Source organism: Alexandromys fortis, unplaced genomic scaffold (assembly GCF_014885135.2).
Source record: "Alexandromys fortis isolate MF-2015 unplaced genomic scaffold, M_Fortis_MF-2015_v1.1 scaffold_207, whole genome shotgun sequence".
NCBI lineage: Eukaryota > Metazoa > Chordata > Mammalia > Rodentia > Cricetidae > Alexandromys > Alexandromys fortis.
The window spans coordinates 2,628,501-2,648,986 of record NW_026068106.1 but is presented as its reverse complement, the minus strand read 5'-3'; the positions used below and the strand labels follow the sequence as shown (position 1 = coordinate 2,648,986).

General features: G+C 41.1%; 1 protein-coding gene across 24 annotated transcripts in view; it reads right to left on the bottom strand.

Annotated features, from left to right (window-relative positions):
* The window catches only part of LOC126489682 (glutathione S-transferase-like), a 48,054-nt gene that overhangs the window by 7,045 nt on the left and 20,523 nt on the right, over positions 1 to 20,486 (bottom strand). For 10 of the 24 annotated variants that reach the window (XM_050124073.1, XM_050124075.1, XM_050124072.1 and 7 more), the window contains exons 4-7: positions 17,680 to 17,761; positions 8,150 to 8,252; positions 4,160 to 4,211; positions 638 to 770 (exon numbers count right to left, since the gene is read on the bottom strand). In XM_050124073.1, the coding sequence (XP_049980030.1) occupies positions 638 to 770; positions 4,160 to 4,211; positions 8,150 to 8,252; positions 17,680 to 17,720 (329 nt within the window). In that variant the 5' untranslated portion in view covers positions 17,721 to 17,761. Of the gene's footprint in view, positions 1 to 637; positions 771 to 4,159; positions 4,212 to 8,149; positions 8,253 to 10,287; positions 10,577 to 12,758; positions 12,826 to 14,293; positions 14,441 to 17,679; positions 17,762 to 18,728; positions 18,823 to 20,486 lie in introns of those variants that run through there. The other 14 variants (XM_050124091.1, XM_050124093.1, XM_050124082.1 and 11 more) reach the window with 13 other exon arrangements.

Sequence of the window (20,486 nt, the reverse complement as noted above, 5' to 3'; positions counted from 1 at the left end):
ACACACAATAATTTTCAACTTAAAGTTGCTGCTTTTCCTCCTAGGTAAGATACAAACTTAAGGCTTAGAGTCATAGAAGGCCTAGTGATTGCTGGGGCGATTGATATTCTGTTTAGGAGGCCAGGGGTGGAGTGAGTTTGGGGGTGGGGCAGCTGCTGTAAGCAGAGCTCGGATGAGGTGGTTTCCTACAACCACTTTGGATTTACAGGGTTAAGTGAACCCTAGCCTCCAAATAAATGCATGAGTGGGTTTTCTTTATTTTTGTGTACCGTTCCCACATGGTAGAGGCAAACATGGATTTATGAAAACATAGCTAACTCCCCCTACTAACGATAGCCAGACAAATAAATAAAAAAATTTGGAACCCTATTATTAGTAGTTACCCAAATGAATTCTTGCTGAAGGTAAATATTGTGGAATGGGCTATCATGGCATCTTCCTCTTTGGAACTGGTTACAATAGATTCTTCCAGTCAAGAACAAAAGCAGCCTTTGTTTCACTCTATCTAGAACTATACTATGAACATGGCTTCTAGTGATGCTAAATGTTAGTGTTCTGGTTTGGGTGGTTTTGCTGTTATTATTGTTGTTGTTTTACTTTGGCTCTTGCTCTAAGTAACAAACAGTCTTTTTTTTACCAGGCCTGTTCTTCCAGGTTTCTTCCATACAAGCCGTACTTCGCAGCTATGTATCTTAAGATGGCTCTTGTTTGCACCAAATTCATTCCGTCCATTTCAACCATGGGCACTTGTCCATACATCAGGGTCCCACCTTGAAATGCACAATGAGACGCTAGATTATTTCCCGCTCTCCAGAGTGGTAACTACATTTCCTTTCGTTCTAAATGCTTTATGAGATAGGACCATAGAATCCATTTATCAAAGCACTTCTAGAACCTAAGAGGAGAAAGATACATTCTTTAATCAAAAATTATATAGAGGGCAAAACATGACAGCTGCTGGGAGTTATGAGACTTTGCGGGGGGGGGGGGGACAAAAGCCTGAGAATAATATGAACAAATACTCTTGTTGGTAAGGCCTGGGAGAATGTAACTCATTTTTGGCAAGGCCAATAGATAGTTCGTTGTATAATTCTGGGCATAACCCCAAAAGCCTAAGTGCTACCTGTTCTCTTTGCTTCCCTTACACAAATTGTCTTGCCTGCTGCCTCTAGTTTCAGGTGTTTTTTTTTTCTTTTTGAGCCATAGATGAAATGGCTATTGCATTAAGAAAACTTTGCCCTTATGACTCTCCTCTGGGTAAGCTAGAGAAGATGTTGTTAAAAATATACAGTGAGCCAGGAAGTGGTAGCACATACCTTTAATCCCAGCACTTGGCAGGCAGATTTATGTGAGTTCAAAGCCAGCCTAGTCTACAAAGTGAGTTGTAGGACAGCCAGAGCTGTTACCCAAGAGAAGCCCTGTCTCAAAAAAAGAAAAAGATATATACACTGGACCTGATTCATCCCCTAAAGCCTTTCATGTTTCAAGTGTGACCATGAATTCAGGATTCTGAAGAACAGGATGTTGCCTTTCTATCGCACCTTGTGACTAGTCTGGAGGAGTCACGGTAGTTCATGGCGTTATTACAAATTTCCATAATTGTTCTGGAGAGAATGACTCTAACCATAAGAGTCTAAGAGAAATGATAATAAATAGATGATATCAGGAGTTAATGGGAATAATCTAGGAACAGGGAATGAAGCAAAATCATAGAAGCCAATCACCCTCATTTGTAATAGTTGTGCCAATACTGTAGGAGTCAACGCTATAGGAAGCAGAAAGGGGATATGAGAACAAGAAATAAGCAATGCCAACTATTAAGAGTATGGTTTTAAGTTATGTAGTTTACAGGATGATAGGAGGAAAATTGGTGTATCCCCCTTAGGAGACAGAGTAGTTCAGAGTGAAGACTGGATTGATCCAGTCTTGGCTGATAAGTTGATGATGAGAACTTAGATTTGACCAGAGGTAAACATTAGTCACTAGAGACAAAATTTTCTTTTACTTTGCATGATGCTGTAACTGCAAATGCTGCCAGCTAGACACACTGTTCTACCTGCAGGTGTGCCTACTTAGAAAACTTCCTTTGTAGCTTGCAACACTGTTTATGCTTTTAACATTGAGCATGAATCAAGTAGGTAGTGGTTCTGGTAGGAAAGTTGGGAGACAGAAGGGGAATGAGGTAAGGGAACAAATGGGCAATTGTTTCAATTATTATTAGAAACTTAAGGAAACAAATATGATTGCAAAACTATTCATGCAGCCAGGTCTTGCACCTTTATTCCCAGCACTTGGGGGACAGAGGCAGGTGGATCTCTGTAAACCTGATCTACAGAACAAGTTCCAGGACAGGCTCCAAAGCTACACAGAGAAATCCTGTCTTGAAAAACTTAAACAAAAACTATTCATGCAAACTATTGAAACTGTATGAATAAAAACGGTTCAATCTGTCCAGAGCCACTTGTTTGAAACAGGTGATCATTTTGTCAACTTCACACATCCATCCCAGGTCATTGGACCCATTAGGAACAAGGCTCCTAATAAGTATTTGATATTTGGGGTCAATTTTGAGATATTTTGGGAAATTTTGGATTCATGTAGATGCAAAGCATTCCCTTGGACCAGTGTTCCCTCTACTTTCATAGTCTCTTTCCCTAAGGCCATACCACTCATTTAGATACCCTTTACCTTTGACCCTGGGCAGCATCCTCTGTTGTCATTCTGAGTTCAGTCTCCTTACCCATTCCTCCTCTGCATCTGGTTGTCTCCTGAAGTCTTATGCTGTACCACTGTTTAGTTCTTTCTATCATTTGCCATTGCTTTCCAGAAAACACACATAAATTTTGACCCTCACTCTGAATGCAGTCTTTCTTGAAATTTGCTCTTCTGTACATAAGCTCCCATCCAGGTGATGTTTATTCTGGGCTTATATCTTCAATGTTCCCAAGATGCTTTGTAGCAAAGTAAACCAACCAAGAAATCACAACAGAATAAGGAGTGTAAGGTGGCAGTGGCTCTTTGATTAGAAAGAATTCTGTCTCTGTCTCTCAATCTCTGCCTCACTCTCCACATACACACCACCCCCAAGGAGGGCAACAGTGGAGCTTGTCCTGTTACAATCTTTGAAGTTGGGTGGGTTGGGCCAGTCTCCTCTCATCAATTTGGATCTAACCAGGAGGCCAAACCATACAACTTACTTAGCAGAGAGAATTTAATATAAAGATGTTCATTGTGCATGGTGGTGTTTATCTGTAATCCCAGGACTCAGGAAGAGTGCAGGTTCAAGGTCACTCTCAGCTACATAATGAGGTCTTGTAGCCTAGATTACATGAGACCCTGTCTCAAAAGGCCAAAACAATAAATCTTAAAAATAAATAATAAAGACAGTAACTTTTTTATCCTAGAAAACTGAAAAAATAACAACAGGGAAGTACCATGAAGCAACTGCAGAAAGGATCACTGCGAACTATTGGGGGGGAGAACGTCAAAGTCATAATTATCACAACTTGGAAAGTTTGGAGTGTATTCCTCCTTCTTACAAGGTGTAATGGTCTGTCCTGTCCCTTTATGAGACAAACCCTACCTACTACCTCCCCTGTCCCCTGGGGCAAGCAGATCTACCTTCAGCTTCCTGCCTGAGCTCCTTCCTTTCTGTCTCTCTCCTCAAGAGGCAGCTTCTGCCTCTCTCCCTTCTCCCTACTTCTACCTTTCCTGCCTCTCCCCCCCCCTCTCTCTCTCTCTCTCTCTCTCTCTCTCTCTCTCTCTTTCTCTCTCTCCTTCTGTCTGCTCTTCCCCCTTTCTCCCCTTCCCTCTTTTCCCTTCCCTTCCACAACCCACTAAATAAATACTCAACCTCACTCTGCATGGCGTGCCTATCCATGTCTCTGTCTCTCAATCACCACGTGGCTCCCTGCCTGGAAGCTGCTGACACTCATGGCCTGATGCTGCACCCCTTGGAGAGCTGAAGCATTTTATTTTTACCATAACACATGGCTCAGGATCTGCCTTCCTTACATAGAGATAGGGTCCTGGTGGTCACTGTCCACATGACTTGCACTGCGCTCTTGGAATACTAGAGAGATGAGCAGAAGGGGCCTTTCACAGTAGGGGATGACAACAGGTCTCAGGCAACACTGGGAGTGAAAGGATTTTCTCTCACCTTGGATTAACTTCTCAAATTCTTCACGGTTTTCAAAAAGTTTTTCTTCAAACTAAATAAGGCAAAGAACACAGAACGTAAGATTATGTTGTATATTGTTATTGTGGAATGGGAAAGTTAAATAGGATTAAACAGCCTAATCTCCTGTTAGACCAGGACTTCAGTATGCAGGACATGGTTTTTTGCTCAGCATTCTTGAACACTTAGATGGTGTTAAGCTTGTGTGAGGCCGCCTTTATTCCTGATTCCTGAAGACTTGAACTCTGAAATTCAACCACTGATTATGGATTACAGGTTTGGGAGACTCTCCCCACCTTATAAAACAAAGGATGGATACCAAAACCTACCTTCTCATTCTTTCAACATAGTAACAAAACTTTTATACTTGTTATAGAAGGCTTCATAGAAAACCTATATTTAAAAGTATTTATTGCTCCTCAAAACAATGAGAGGGTTTTTGATGAGTAAGTATTGAGTTCACTTAATCTTCTATGCATGTCTCATATAAAATTTCATATTCCAAAGTAAGAATCCACAAAAATAAGATTAAAACTTATTATTAAAGTATTAGTAACCCATCTCTCTCTTACACAGAGACATATACTCCATAACTCTTTCTTCATCTATCACATCTAGCCAACCTATCCAACTCTACATGAATAGATAGCAAAAAACATAATATTGATTACAGGAAGAAAAAGATAGAATGAAATAGAAAAGGGTCATCTATATGCATTGTTCCCAGAGGCATACAAGAACAGGTTGGGAGACTAGATAAAGGTACAAAAATATAAAGGCTGGGCCGACAAGACAGATTTGTGCTCACTGAGCTGGAGGTGATGGTCCTACTGAATGTTGGCTTTCTTATTAATTTTCCTCTGTGGTTCACCAGGGTGAGGAAGGTCTGGCAGAGTTAGTAATAGAGAAAGCAGGTGCTCCTTATGTCTCCCTAGGTCAGGCTGCACAATAGGGAACACTGACACTTAGCTGGCTTTATTATGTCACACTCAGTCTAGAACCGAGGTCCTCATCTGCTACCCACATTCTGTTCGGTCCCTCTCCCTCACTTAACCTTCTCTGAAAATGGTGGAGGAAAAAGTAGGGAGCATTTGGTAAGATTTCTCAAGGGGTGGGCACTTGGTAGCATACTTGATGACCTGAACCCAATCCCAATATCCCACAAAGAGGAAAGAATCAATGCCCAAGAGTTGTTCTTTGCCACCACATGACTCTATGGCATGCACACTCCTGTACCCATGTGCACAAATGCACACACACACACACACACACACACACACACACACACACAAATTTTAAAAAGACTTCTCTATTTTTTGGAACCTTGGTTCCTTCTATTAGGGCTGAGACAGAATATACAGTCTCTATGAAGGCATGCTATTTTTATGTTAAAACACTCTGGGGCTGGCCATAAATTTAAAGAAAGTTCTCTAGTAATCCACCCTTGGAGATAAGACAGAATGTTTTAACCTATAGGCACAAGAGGGTTTTTTGAAATAAGATTCCAATAGCAATTAGAACTAATCAACAAATGGGATTTCAACGGGGGTGGTGGGGCTGGAGCATGCCTTTAATCCCAGCACTCAGGAATCAGAGGTAGACAGATCTCTGTGAGTTTGAGGCCAGACTGGTCTACAAGAGCTAGTTCCAGGGCAGGCTCCAAAGATACACAGAGAAACACTGTCTCAGAAAACAAAAAAAAAAAAATGGGACCTCATAAAATGAAAAGGCTTCTATAAATCAAAACAAACTATAAGCAAATGAAGGGGCAGCCCATGGATTGAGAGACCATCTCTTCCAGCTCTTCATGTGGCAGAGGATTAGTGTCTAGGGTACACCAAGCACTAAAATAATCAAACAGTAAATAATAACTTCACTAAAGACAGGCATAGAGCTGAATAAAGAAGGATTCAGGCTGGTGTGGGCAGGGGGTAGAAAAAATGAATGGGCAATGGGCTAACCGAAATTAAGAATACATGAGAAAACCTTTTGGAGATTTAGTAACTAGTAAGCTAACTTCAGACTATGACATTAAATGAGCAAATAAACAGAATGGAATTGCCCCACATTGGTGGACATGCTGCACCAAAAAGACAAGGATTGTAAAAGGAAAATCACACTGCAAGACATGGGACTCATCCCTACAAGTTATTGATCGAGAGGCCTCAGAAGTCTGTAAAACAACACAGGCTATCATCTTTGCTCTTGACTATATGTCATAATGGTATGGTAAACTTCATTGCTGAAGATATGGCACACTTTGTTTATAGAGTATAGAGAAATCAATTCAAATACACTGGTGAGCCTTTTCCCTGCTAGGTAGCTTTTGCTGTACTAGAACATGGCATGTGCGCCTAAAAGAAAAAAAAATCAATGGTCTTACCCAGTGCTGGATTCTACATGCTCTGGCACCAACATGCCAAGCAAGACACTAAACTAGTGGATATGATTGTTATGTGTCATATAACACTATGATATGACTGTCATGGGGTAGCTAATCACATTCTGAATGTATTGGAGGCCTGCTCTACAGGAATGAATCTCATGACTGGGTGTGTAATCCTGGTCAAATGCACATGGCTTGGAAAGTCATAGGCCTTGGGGTAGAACTTGCTATTGATATTTTGCTAAACGATCATGTTATCAAATTGACTTTTGAAAATAAATGTTATACCCACATACTCTGGGCCACACTCTGAGCCACTCTCAATTTTGGAAGGAAGAGATAGAGAGAACGAGAGAACTAAAAATGAAGGCATGAAGCTGGAAGGGGTGTCCTGGGGGGTATGATCATTGTTCATTCTATACATGTATGAAATTCTGAAGAACCAAGAAAGTTTATTAATTTTTATTTTTAAAAAGAGAGAGACGAAGATCAACTTGGGCTACATGGAGAAATCCTGTCTCAAAGAGTCATAAACAAAATATGTTAAATAAACAATTTTTAGTAATTTTCAATTTCATTAAAGTATGTGACAGCTACAATTTTAGTGGCAAAGACTATGTCCTTACATATCTTTGCTTATTTGTTTTTTTGAGACAGGGTCTCATGCAGGCTGTGTTGGCTTTGAACTTGCAGTGTCAGAGAGCATGACCTTAAACTCTTAATCCTCTTGTCTCCACCTCCCAAGTGCAGAGTTTACAGGCGTGTGCTGCTATACCTGGTTTCCATGAGCTGTTCTACACTTTTAAGTACAGTTATCAGAAGATGAGCAAGGTGGCTCCATGGGAAAAGGTGCTTGCTTCCAAACCTAACAACCCAGGTTTGATCTCCAGGATCCAAATGGTGGAAGAAGAAAGCCAAACTCTGGGGCTGGAGAGATGGCTCAGTGGTTAAGAGCATTTCCTGCCCTTCCAAAGGTCCTGAGTTCAATACCCGTCTACCACATGGTGGCTCACAACCATCTGTAAAGAGGTCTGGTGCCCTCTTCTGGCCTGCAGACATTCACACAGATAGAATATTGCATACATAATAAATAAATATCAAAAAAAATAGAAAGCCAAACTCTCACAAGTTGTCCTTTGCCCTCTGGATATGTGTGTCGCATGCCTCCCACCGAAAAAAAAATAGTTAATGTTTAAAAATTAAGTATTTGCCTCTTAATGCTCTTCAGGCAAATGGAATTAGGTGGTGCTCTCACTAGACTGATAAGAATGACCTGAGAGAAGCTGGGAGGCAAAATGAGTCCTCCCTTCCTTTTTACTCTTCCCTCCTTAGCTTTCTTTTCCTTGCTAGTTATTGTAGAACACCATTTATACTATCTGAATGAACATAATATCTATAAAAGGTCCCCACAGACTTTGAGCACTTATTTCATAAAACAAACTCACCAGCAGCCCAACATTCAAAGAGTATTTGTTGAAAGCTCCTTTTTGCTTGAAAAGAACATAAAGTTTTCTACGACTTGTAGCCAAGTAAGCTCCCAATGAATAACCTGGAAAGAAAACTAACCCTACTATCGGGCATCTTACCTCCACTCCAGCTGCTGCCAAGAGCCACCGGATGGACTCCATTCTTCCTCTTCCATTTAAGTAGTGAAGCACGGGCTTTCCAGTCATACTGAGAGATTCCTGACTAGAGAGAGAGAAGAGACAGAGACACAGAGGACAGTCTCCGAGGAGTTTATAGAGCAGAAGCACAAGGCAAAGAAAGCTTTCACTCAGAATTTTGGCCCCTAAACCAAGTTTCCCTCTGCCCCAAGACTGCCTGCACTCTGTTTCTCCCTGCCAACGAAGAATAGCCCCACAGACTGATTTCCAAATGCCTTTCAAAAAAAAACCTAATTGAATAACTGATAAAGCAAAGAAGCGACAAGTCTTTGCAAGCCAACAGCTGGAAAGAATTCAAGAGCAAGGCAGACCCGCCCCTCTTCCTGTGGCAGGTGGTGCCGATCAAATGTTCTGATTCTTTCTCTTTCTCTCTTTATGTATGGATCCCTGAGGCACCAGTGCTACCGCAGTAAGGAGTTGTGAGTGAGGAGCTGTGGATTTAGAGAAACACCACACAGCGGGACATTGGTGCTAAGAGAAGGCCGTTTATTGAAGGGCGAACGTGGTCTATATATACCAGATTGCAGCACTGTGGAAAAACCTAGGGTTCAGAAGTTCATGTTATTGAAGGGCCAAATTAGTTAACAACTAAGCGGAACAAGGAGCTTGAGGTTAGGCCAAGAGGTGTAAGATGTACCACCAGGAGATGCAAGATGTACTTGCTAGTAAAGGTCAGCAATAATAATAAACAGACATCCCAGGGGGAAGGGCCCAACAGATTCCTCTCCTCCCTTCCACAAAGACAAGCCTAGACTGGAGAAACAGTATGAAAAAGAGGGTGGGATTACTGGTATTACTTTGCTTTCAAAATTAATCTTGATAGCTTAATCACAGTGTTCTCTGAAGTCAATAGCAGATTGCAAAAGGAAATTTCTGTCATTCATGGGGATTTTAATAAAAATAATACAATTAAGCCAAGGGCTCCTTTTCCATATTATCTTTTCCCTTGGGAAGCAAAAGTTCTTTCAGAGACAAAAATGATATTCATTTTGAAGTAGTTGAAATAATAGACAAATCTAGAGGTCAAACGCCCATCTCTGTGTCCCAAGATAAACTATGAGGTTCTTGACCAGGTGATAGACCCTGAACATTCAATAGTACCTTGAAGTATCTGGACAGAGTTTGCCAGAAACCAAAAGGGCTTCAGGAGGTGGGCGGGGATGATGGTGTCTTTATTAGTTAGGTCGTCTTCATGGTATACATGAGAACTAATTTATTATACAGCATATCAACTGCCTCACCTTCAAATCCAAATCTCTACACATGAAAAGTCGAATGAAACAAATGTAGAGAAAGCAGTAGCTTGTGGAAAAACACTACTTCAAAATTCAGAATTAAAATATCTAATGAATTATTCAACCCTACTGCTTCATATTAGAATTTCCTAAGGGGCTTAATATACATGCCAGTTTCTCCATTGACAAAATGGCAGTGGTTGCATCAATGATGGGGGAAGGTCATTGGTAATAAACAAACTGCCTTGGTCCATTTTGATAGGCCATCCCTTAGGTGGGTGGAGTAGGCAGAACAGAATGCTGGGAGGAAGAGGAAGTGAGCTCAGAGGCCATGCTCCCCTCTCCTGGGCAGACGCAAGCGATGAAGCAAGTCACCAGGTCAGACATTCTGAATCTTTCCCGGTAAGACTGGCACTACACAGTTTATTAGAGATGGGTTGATTGGGATATCAGAATTAGCCAGTAAGGGCTAGAGCTAATGGGCCAAGCAGTGTTTAAATGAATACAGTTTGTATGTTGTTATTTCGGGGTATAACCTAGCCAGGCAGTCAGGAGCTGGGGCGGCAGGAATGCAGCCCAAGCTCCCACTACACATCAATGTCATAGGTTACTGAGATTTGCAATCTGCATTCACATACTGCATCTTTAAACTAAGACAAGGGGCTGGAACTCCATAAAACCCATCTTTCATGTCTTCTCTCTATTCGTTTCCTTCCATAACCATCAATAGCTCCTAAGCATCCCCCATTAGAGAGCTACAGCATGTGGAGAGACACGTGGCTAAATTCCTTAAACAAATTCAAAGCTATAAAACAAGGAACTTACCTCCTCCTTGGGAACATATGACCTCAAAGATGTGGAAGATTAAGATCAAAAACTCCTGTGGGAGTTACTGGAGAGGGAAGGAATTGGCAGGAGAGTTACCTAATCAGGACTTTCCTTTTGGAGGACTTTCCAGTTGGAGGGCTGGAGAGATGGCTCAGAGGTTAAGAGCACTGACTGATCTTCTGGAGGTCCTGAGTTCAATTCCCAGCAACCACATGGTGGCTCACAACCATCTGTAATGAGATCTGGTGCCCTCTTCTGGCCTGCAGGCATACAAGGAGGCCAAACACTGTGTACACAATAAATAAATAAAATCTTTAATAAATACTTTAATAAATAAATAAATAAAGGCAGTTGGAGGAAGTAGATAGCTGGGCAAACAAAATAAGTTCTTCCTCATGATTATGATAGACCAACTGATTGAGTTTGGGAACCATTATAGAAAATGATCCAGCCATGACAACATTCTCAGTAAAGACTCCAAGTTGGAGAGGTATCACATAGCCTATCAGCCTAAGGCATGAATAAAATAAAGCTCTTACATGTGAAAGTCTTCATGGTGTCTCCAGGAAGAGAAGGCTTTGGTAATGAGTCTAAGAAGAGAACTAACCATCACCCACTGCTTTCCTAATAATAACCATCACTTACTAAGCACATCTAGCTTCTCTAAGAACTGCTCTATAATCCCATCTCACCCCACATGGATTCTTGCCAATCATGGGTTGAAGCACATGGCTCCTCCCCCAAGCCCTGGCTGGTTGGACAAGACTGATTGAACCACCAACTGAAATCCAAGAATGAGATCTTCGTTGTAGGATGTCATTAGTGTTGAGATGCTGAGGCATTGCTTTGTTGTAGGGGTTTGTTCTGTTTGTTTTTACTCTTCACTCTATGGGGAGCCTGCTCCAAGCTTTTACCTTTCTCTATATCTGTATATCTTTTCTTTCCTTCTTACTCCACATCTGGCTGTGCAGCTGAGTGCCTGGCCCCTGGCTTCCTCCTCTCCTCTTTTTCTTGCTCCTCTCTTTCACACTCTTCTTCTATTTATTCTCTCTGCATCTCAGCCACACCCAGTCTCTCTCCTGCCTAGCTATTTGTCATTCACCTCTTTATTAGACCAATCTGGTGTTTTAGACAGGCAAAATATGTAATATAATATGTAATTATTTATAAATGAGACTTAGTCCATAATCTGTAAGTCACCTGAATATCTTACAAATGTTGTTTTATTTGTTGTTTTGTTTGAGATAGCCCACACTGGCCTGGAACTCACTATTTCTCCAGACTGCTGTCAGATTTGTGGCAATCCCCTTGCTTTAGCCTCCCGAGTACAGGTGTTATAAGCATGCACCTTATAGACTGCTTTCTTTGGGGGATCCATAATTTATTCAGTTGTGATCTGAAATTTTCTCCTTTATCCTCAAAGATAGGCATGGACAGCTGGTATCATATTTTTTAAAGATTTATGTATGTGTATGAGTGTTTGCCTATGGTCATCAAAAGAGCAAATAATCCAATAAAATTGGAGTACAGACTGCCGCGCCAGCGCGGGCTGGAACCAAGAGTCTCTGCGGAGGGTGTCCAGGTTGAATGAATACACAGAGCATGAGCTTGAGGTGGAACAGCTTCTCTTTATTGTCTGCTGGGCGGGTTGGTTTTATAACATGGCACCAAATGAGGAGGGGGCTGCGAAGGGACTGTAACCTGACCCTGGCAGGGATCAAGGACCCAGTCACCATGCACTTAAAATTCCTTCTTTCCCCGCTCCAGGAGCAGAGGGAATTTATTATGTTTTCCTTGCAGATAAGCACCTCAAATGGGGACAAGGATATCAACTCAGGGCTGCAGGTCCCACACAGACCTAAACAGGGAACTCTCCACAGAGAAATCTAAGACACTTAAGGAAATGTTCAACATCCTTAGTCATCAGAGAAATGCAAATCAAAACAACTCTGAGATTCCATCTTTTTTTCTTTTTTTTTTTTCTTGATACTTATTGAGCTCTACATTTTTCTCTGCTCCCCTCCCTGCCTCCTCCTCCTTCAATCCTCCTCCAAGGTCCCCATGCTCCCAATTTACTCAGGAGATTTTGTCATTTTACACTTTCGACTTCCCATGTAGATTATATCTATGTAAGTTTCTCTTAGTGTCCACATTGTTATCTAAATTCTCTGGGATTGTGGTTTGTAGACTGGCTTTCTTTGCTTTATGTTTAAAATCTTACACCTGTAAGAATGGCCAAGATCAAAAACACTGATGACAACTTATAGTAGTCACGTTTGTATTTCTTTTTGTTTGTTTGAGACAAGGTCTCACCATGTAATCCTCACTGGCCTGGAACGCACTATGTAGACCAGGTTGATCTCCAACTCACAGAGATCTACCTGTCTCTCATGCTTGCATCACTTCCTTTTTGAATCTGGGAACTCTTTTAATCTTTTTTATTTGCTTTTATTTAATTTTTTTCTTACACTGTATTTTGATCATACTCTTCACTCTTCCAATTCCTCCCAGATCCTCCACATTCATGCCCTTCACCTATCAATAGAAAGGAAAATAACGAAATGAAAAAAATAAAATCAAAACAGACAAATAAGCTAAAAATAAAAATCAATAAGATAAAAAGCATCAAAACAAAAAGCACAGAAAAAGCCATTGAGTCCATTTTGTGTTTGCCAACTCTTCCAGAGCATAGAGAGGAGGATATGTAGAAAACATCCCAGGTAAGGCTGTGTGTGCCAAAGTCTCTTACTCTTTGCACACTGTCCAGTTGTGGATCTTTGTTAATTACCATCTACCATAAGAAGAAGCTAAGAAGAGTTGAGCCTAGCTCTCATCTATGGATATACTGTTAAGTATTTCTATGCTCCTTTAACAGAATAATAAGCGTAGGTTTTCCCCTAGGTTTAAGACTTATCTAATCTCAGGTTCTTTGCCACATTAGCATTGTCAAGTATGGGTTCCATCTCATGTAATGAGCCCTAAATCTGTACAAGTAGTGTGTTGCTCCCATAGCACTTGTGGCACTAATGCACAGTGTATCTCACGGGCAGGTCACTGTTGTAGGTTGCTGTGTTCATATATGGGTGGTATTGGCAGTTACTTTTCTCCCCTCTGAAAAGTGAAAAGTACATTCCAGCTTCATGAATGCTAGCCAATAGGGGTGAACCTTCTAGTTGAGAATCAGCTTGATCTCTCCATGTCCAATGACATAAGTAAATTGTGTCTTCAACAATAGGGTCATACTCTCAGGTTATGGATAATAACCAAGATCTTTGATAACAGCCTGTAATGTCTGTTGGAGAAGGCCTATGGGACTTCTTTGGATGATGACTCAACAAGATGTAACCCATCCTTACACCTGGAGGTTTGACACGATGTCTTAACATATATAGTTGGGGCATTGTTTCTCCCATTATATTGTGACTCCCTTTAGTTTTCTTTCATATATGTACGTGTTTGGGGGAACTTCTACAGTTATTAAGTTTCCCTATGGCTTTTCAAAGGACTTTTAATGTTATTCTTCTCCATATTCCCTCCTTTACTACCCCGCCCTCCAATCCTCTTTTCAATTTAATCTTTTCTAGTTTCTGCTTTATCTCTTTATAGCATTATACTTTATTTCCATTTCATCTTCCTTTGAAGACCAATGTTTTCATTTCTTGAGAACCTGACCAAAACTATCTCCTTGTTCAATACAATTCTTTAGACAAGTATAACTGTGTACATTACTAGCTTCCATCTCTATTTTTTTTCTGAAATGGTCTTTCAACGTGCTTTTAAATTAATCCACTACTGACATGCATCACATACTAGAGTTGTCACCCCGCAAATGGATCCCATGCAATGGTTTGAGACATTCATAGAATTCTGCAACTATGGACCATCTGGTTCTAGAACACCCTTTTCACCTCAAAAGTGATGACAGCAGCGAACTCTATGTACGTGCTTTGGCAGCCAGTCCCTTCTCAACCCCTTCATCTGTAGCCAACACTAATCTGCTTACCACTTGTAGGGTGTTAAATGGTGTTGACTTCTCACCAGGTGAATCACATAGGACAGGCACTTCTTGCTTTCTTTCTTTTATGTAACATGGATTTTCAATGTTAGTCCTTGGGGCAAACTCCCTTGGAACATTCTCCCATCTATTCATCTGTTGATTGATATTTGGGGTTTTTTTCCAGATTTTGAATACAGGGGATGATGCTGCTATAAGCAATTTTAAATAAGTACTAGAAAAGGTGTGTTTTCATTTATCTTAGGTAGATTGTTTGTACTGAGTTTTCTGTGTCATTACTAGTTCTATTCAATGTATTGAGAAACTTCCCACAATTTTACACATCTTATTAACAATCAAGGAAGATGACCACATGCTCTGACCACGTGGGAGCACTCTGGGAGCATTAATCTGATAAGAAATCCTCCATGTAAACCCTGAGTCTTGTATCAACCTGTAAGAAACATTGTCAACTTGAACAGTTTATACATTTGTGGTCCTCATTTTTGAGATATCTGGAAATTAAAACTCAACTCTTCTAATCTTTTTCTTCCCCAATCTTGGTCTCTCAACACTCACTTTGTTCCTTGGCCGAAGTTTTTGTTCCCCTAGTGGCTAAGCCCCTGCAATGATGATTTCATCATTCCTGTTATTCCTATTGATAAGTTTGGAGAAACCTCTGTCCCTGTGCTATGTTCATGAACTACATCCAATTCAATATAGACACTCATTTGAGTTCACCTCAAGTATGGTCTCCTCTCATCTCCACTGGGTACTCCCATATTGGTGATGCCAATGTAGAAGAGACTCGTGGTATCTTATGGCTGTTCAACTCACTTCAGGTGGGACCCAGACCCTTCCTGTGGTGCCCATTGAAGTAAGAACAGAAAGGAACCATCCAAGGTTCTTTCTCTGTCTTCCCACAGAGATTCTGTTTGGTAACAATGAGTTGAATACTGCTCTGATCTGAGCCAGCTTCATCCCATCAGAGTCTACTGTGACTGTCACTGGACCACCAAATCTTTACTTTTTTATTGTTTTGGGGTTTTTTGTTGTTGTTTTATTTTTTGTTTTGTTTTGTTGTTGTTTTTATTGATTTTATCGAGTTATACATTTTTCTCTACTCCCCTCCCTGTCTCTCCCCTTCCCTTCAACCCTCTCCATGGTCCTCATGCTCCCAATTTACTCAAAAGATCTTGTCTTTTTCTACTTCCCATGTAGATTAGATCTATGTATGTCTCTCTTAGGGTCCTCATTTTTGTCTAGGTTCTCTGGGATTGTGATTTGTAAACTGGTTTTTTTTTTTTTGCTTTATGTTTAAAAACCACATATGAGTGCGTACATATGATAATTGTCTTTCTGGGTCTGGATTACCTCACTCAAAATGATTTTCTAGCTTCATCCATTTGCCTGCAAATTTCAAGATGACATTATTTTTCTCTGCTGTGTGGTACTTCATTGTGTAAATGTACCACATTTTCCTTATCCATTCTTCAGTAGAGGGGCATTTAGGTTGTTTCCAGGTTCTGGCTAAGACAAACAATTCTGCTATGAACATAGTTATGGTACATTTTCACTTTTTTTTAAAGAAAGAAAGAACAAAGAGTAAAATGTGTATAGACCCCATACTTTCAAGATGGAAAAAATGCTTGGTGAAATGACTACTAGAAAATGACAATTACCTGATAATCTCACCAGTTTATGTAAAATATAAATAGGGTCAGAGCATTTGTCTTTCTGTTTTCAACCCTTTTCTTGTCAATATTCTTTGCATTTAATCTATTTGTTCGTTAATGTTTCACACCCCATCCTGATATATTGTACATTCCTTATTTCTTTGTGGTTTTAGTTCATCTTCATATTTGAGGGTTTTGTTTAATTGTTTGAGACAGTCTTATGTAGCCCAGGCTGGCCACACACTCAATATATAACCAAGACTAACCTTGGCCTTCCAGTCCTCCTGCCTCCACCTCCCCAGTGTTGAGATTACAAGTGTGCACCATAATGGCAATTAAATGCAAACTAAAAAGTCAGGTTTTACTTGATTTAAAATAGTATCTATGATTTGAAAAACTACTAACTGTAGCATCCAAGAAGATAGACATGAAGATTTGGTGGATTCTGTGTTGGCCTGAGTTGGCTCTAACCTTGGTTCTGTCTTGTATAAGCTCTGTTATGCAGATAAAGCTCAATCTTAGTTTCTTATGTAAAATGGAGGTGGAATCCTGTTGGGGGTTTTTTTGTTTGTTTGTTTGTTTGTTTGTTTTAGCATGCTTTGTGGAATTGTTTGACATTTCTACATGGATTACACAGGTATGAAAAACAGGGTCTGTCTGGGTCTGTGACTTACACACCAGGTGAGCAAGCAGAAGACAGACAGCTATGAAAATACCTGCAGGCTCTGACCCTTCCTTCATAACCAGTTGTATGGCTGACCCAGGGAGAATGAACCATAGAGAGTTCGTTTCTATAACTACTGCCCCTATGTTTTGTGGATACACGGGTTTTGCCACAAACACCTTCCCAGATCTTAGAATCTAAAGGCCTACAACAGGAAAGACTTAGACTCCCAGTAAGACTTTAAGGTTTGAGGAGCCCTCACCCTTTAGCTCATAGCCAAGTCAAGCAACCATTAAAAGTATCACAGGAGCAGCAGGATGTTTACATTAAAGTATCTGTCACAGTTTACACAAACTGTATGATGAGCAAACCCAAGCAAAGACAGTGGCAGTTGTAAAGAAATATTTATTTTACCAAGTCTTTTAAAAATCAGCCTATTTACAAAGGATTTATTAGGTCACACAAACAAAAGTCATTTGTGTTATTACTACATATAATTTAAAAAGGGTTATTTTATTTCATTGTATTTCAGTGAGACAATGTCTCATTGTGCTTTTTAGGCCTGGCTTGCCGAGAACTTGGTATGTAGGCCAGTCTAGCTTCAGACTCTCAGAGATCGCCCTGCCTCTGTGACGGCAGAACTAAAACTGTGTGCCACCATACTCACCTAATTTTTACCTTCTTAGTACCTAATTTATCTAAGGAAATTAAAATAGGTTTTGAATTTAATGTAAAACACATATACATAGACACAAACACAAATTCATGGATTCTGGCTGTTTCTGACAGGTTTTATGCTATTATCTATAAAAGTTAGAGTCATATCTCAGGTCATATAATTTAAAATTTAGTAATTGAGTTTGGCAAATGAGACAGAGCATGCTAGCAAAGGTGGCTTAAAATGTTATTTGCTCAGATTTCAAAGAGTCAGTGAGTATGTCAAGGGGACTTTATAATTTTAAATTCACTTCTCCTTTTGAGTATTTGGTTCATTTTCACTCTGTCCATAAAGCAGGTAACATATAAACAGAAACTAAAAAAGAGTTGTTGCCAACCTTTCTGGAGTGAAGGCAATTTTGCTTCTTGTTTGTTTCATTTTTCCAGACAGGGTTTTGTAAACAGAAGTTGCTGTCCCACCTGGTCATTCAGCCATTCAGACCCAAAAAAAATACACAGAGACTTATATTAATTATGAACTGCTTGGGCTAATGTCTCAGGTTTATTATTAACCAGTTCTTACCATAATTCTTGTCTATGTTTAGTCACGTGGCTTCATACCTTTTCTCAATAAGGCATTCTCATCTTGCTTCCTCTGTGTCTGGCTGGTGACTGACTCTCTGCCTTTCCTCTACCCAGAATTTTCACAGTCTGGTTGTCCTGCCTATACTTCCTGCCTGGCTACTGGCCAATCAGTGTTTTATAAAGTGAATATGGGTGATAAATCTTTACAGTGTACAAGAGCATCATGGTAAATCAGGGTTCCTGGAATTCATTCTATAGACCAGGTTAGCCTCAAACTCAGCCTGCCTCTTCCTCCTTAGTGCTGGACTAAAGGCGTGAGCTGCCACTGCCTGGCTCAAATCAATTTTCTAAGGAAAGGAATTTAGAGACTGCCTAAATTTCCAGGTGCTTGCTTTATTTTATGTCTTTATTTGCACATGCTAGGAAAGTACTGTGTCACTAAGCTCATTCCCTGTCCCTGGATGCTTCTATTCAAGGTCATGAACCGCCACAGACTGGCAGAAGAGCAACGCCCAGGTGGAGAGTGAATGGGGGGGGAATAAAAAATGGGGACATGACTGCTCCTAGGCATGGTGGGGATGAAGGTTTATTATCAGAAAAAAAAAAGGGGACATGATTGCTCCTAGGCATGGTGGGGATGAAGGTTTCTTATTAGATAAAAGGGAGAGCATAGCCAGAGGCAGCAACATCTGGGAAAGTCCAGAGTAAACATGACCCAGAGCTGAGCCACATGAGGGGGACCAAGGAGAGTAAAGGGTATAGCAAATGGCTGCTTTACATAGGGAAGGGCAGCTTGGGGAAGGGCAGCTCAGCCCCTGGGGCAGAGAAGTGTAGAGTGTGGTGCAGGGTGTGCCAGTCTTACCCTGTAACAGGCATGGACCTAGGGATGCTGGAGGAACCTGGTCAGGTTGGCTTTGGTATGTTACATAAACACATCAGTTGCCTTTGTCCTGGGCCTGAGACCAAACAGAGGTTCCTCTGAGATAGCTGGCGCAGGTCATCTTCTGAGATATCACTATGCAGTCTGAGAATTACTTTTGGGGAAGCATCAGTTAACTCACTGTTTTATTTTATTTTAAACACCAGTTTCTTATGTTGGGTTTTACTCTCCTTTTTTCACCTGAGTGCACAAATTAAACTGTCAAAACATCTCCAAGCACTTAGGAGTTTGTGACCAGCAATGAAAATAAAACACACACACTCTGCCTTCCTCCCTGCCACCCCCAGATTAAGATGAAGCAAATTACAGGCACCTCCTTATTTTGTTTTAATACCTGCTACAGTTTGACTGTGAAAAGTGTCCACCAGTGCACAAAACCAAACCCTTATTCTCCATCTTGTGGTCCTGCCCGGGGAGGTGGCAGAATTCTGGCTGTGTGGTGCAGACATTTGAAAGTTACAACCTGGTCCTGCTTGTAGCCTGAGATCTCCGATTCTTGGTCACCAAGATGTCAGCAAGTCCTCCAGCAAGCTCCCACTGCCAGACTATGCCAGTCTGGCTGCCATGCCTCTGTGCCGTGATGAACTAAAGCCATTGAACCATGAGTCAAGACAAACTTCTCTCCACTCCTTAATTTGTTTCTACCAGTTGAGCGGTACGGAGACAAGAAAAGTTATCCAGTATATTACCTGTGCCTGAAACCCAAACGATTCCCACACAAAGCCAAACTGTCTGCCACACTATGAACACACTCTCCCTTCATTCTGACAACTATTCAACACTCCAACTCCTTCCACTGTCCCTGTGGATTTTCTTAAAGCCAAATAATTTGTATCAAAATCCAAACAAGGTCCACACAAAGCAGGTGCACATCATGTGTGAATACAAGGCTAGGGGACCCTGGGTCACATTAAGATGATTTGAGGATAAACACTGGGGAGACCAGGAGGGATGTGTTAAGTCAGAATGCTCTGAGGGTCAGGGTAGAAGGGCTCCTTACTGAGCAAGTGCAGACAGCAGCCTGAAAAGGGGGGTGCTGACAGCTTATGCTCCCTGGAGGCAAGGCTGGGTGAGCTCAGAGATAAATGTGAGCAGCAGCTCCCAAGGAGTGGTTTCTGCTTAGAGGCACACAGCTGGCTAAGGAGAGCATTAGTCATCCCGTTCCCTTGCCATGCCTTTGGGCATGCTGTCTTTTCTTTCTGGCTTGTGGCCTAGGCTGGTCTTCTTTCTGTCCTAAATGGAACCTGATTGTCTTAGTTAGGGTTTCTATTGCTGTGAAGGAACACCATGACTTTGGCAGTCTTCCAAAGGAAAACATTTAACTGTTTTGGCTTGCTTACAGTGCAGATGTTCAGTCCATTATCCACACGACTGGACATGGTGGTGTGCAGGCAAACCCAATGCTGGGGAAGCAGCTGAGAGTCCTACATCTTGTAGGCAAGAGGAAGTGGACTGTCTCACTGCTGTGACTTGAGTATATATGATACCTCGAAGCCCACCTCCACCGTGATCCACTTCCTCCAACCAAACCGCACCTACTGTAACAAAGCCACACCTCCTAACAGTGCCACTGCCTTTGGGGGCCCTTTTCTTTCAAATCACCACATCAGTGGACAGATGGCTACAAAGGTCCTTCACTTATTCTCTTCCTTGATATTGGTCCCTCTACTAAAATATATA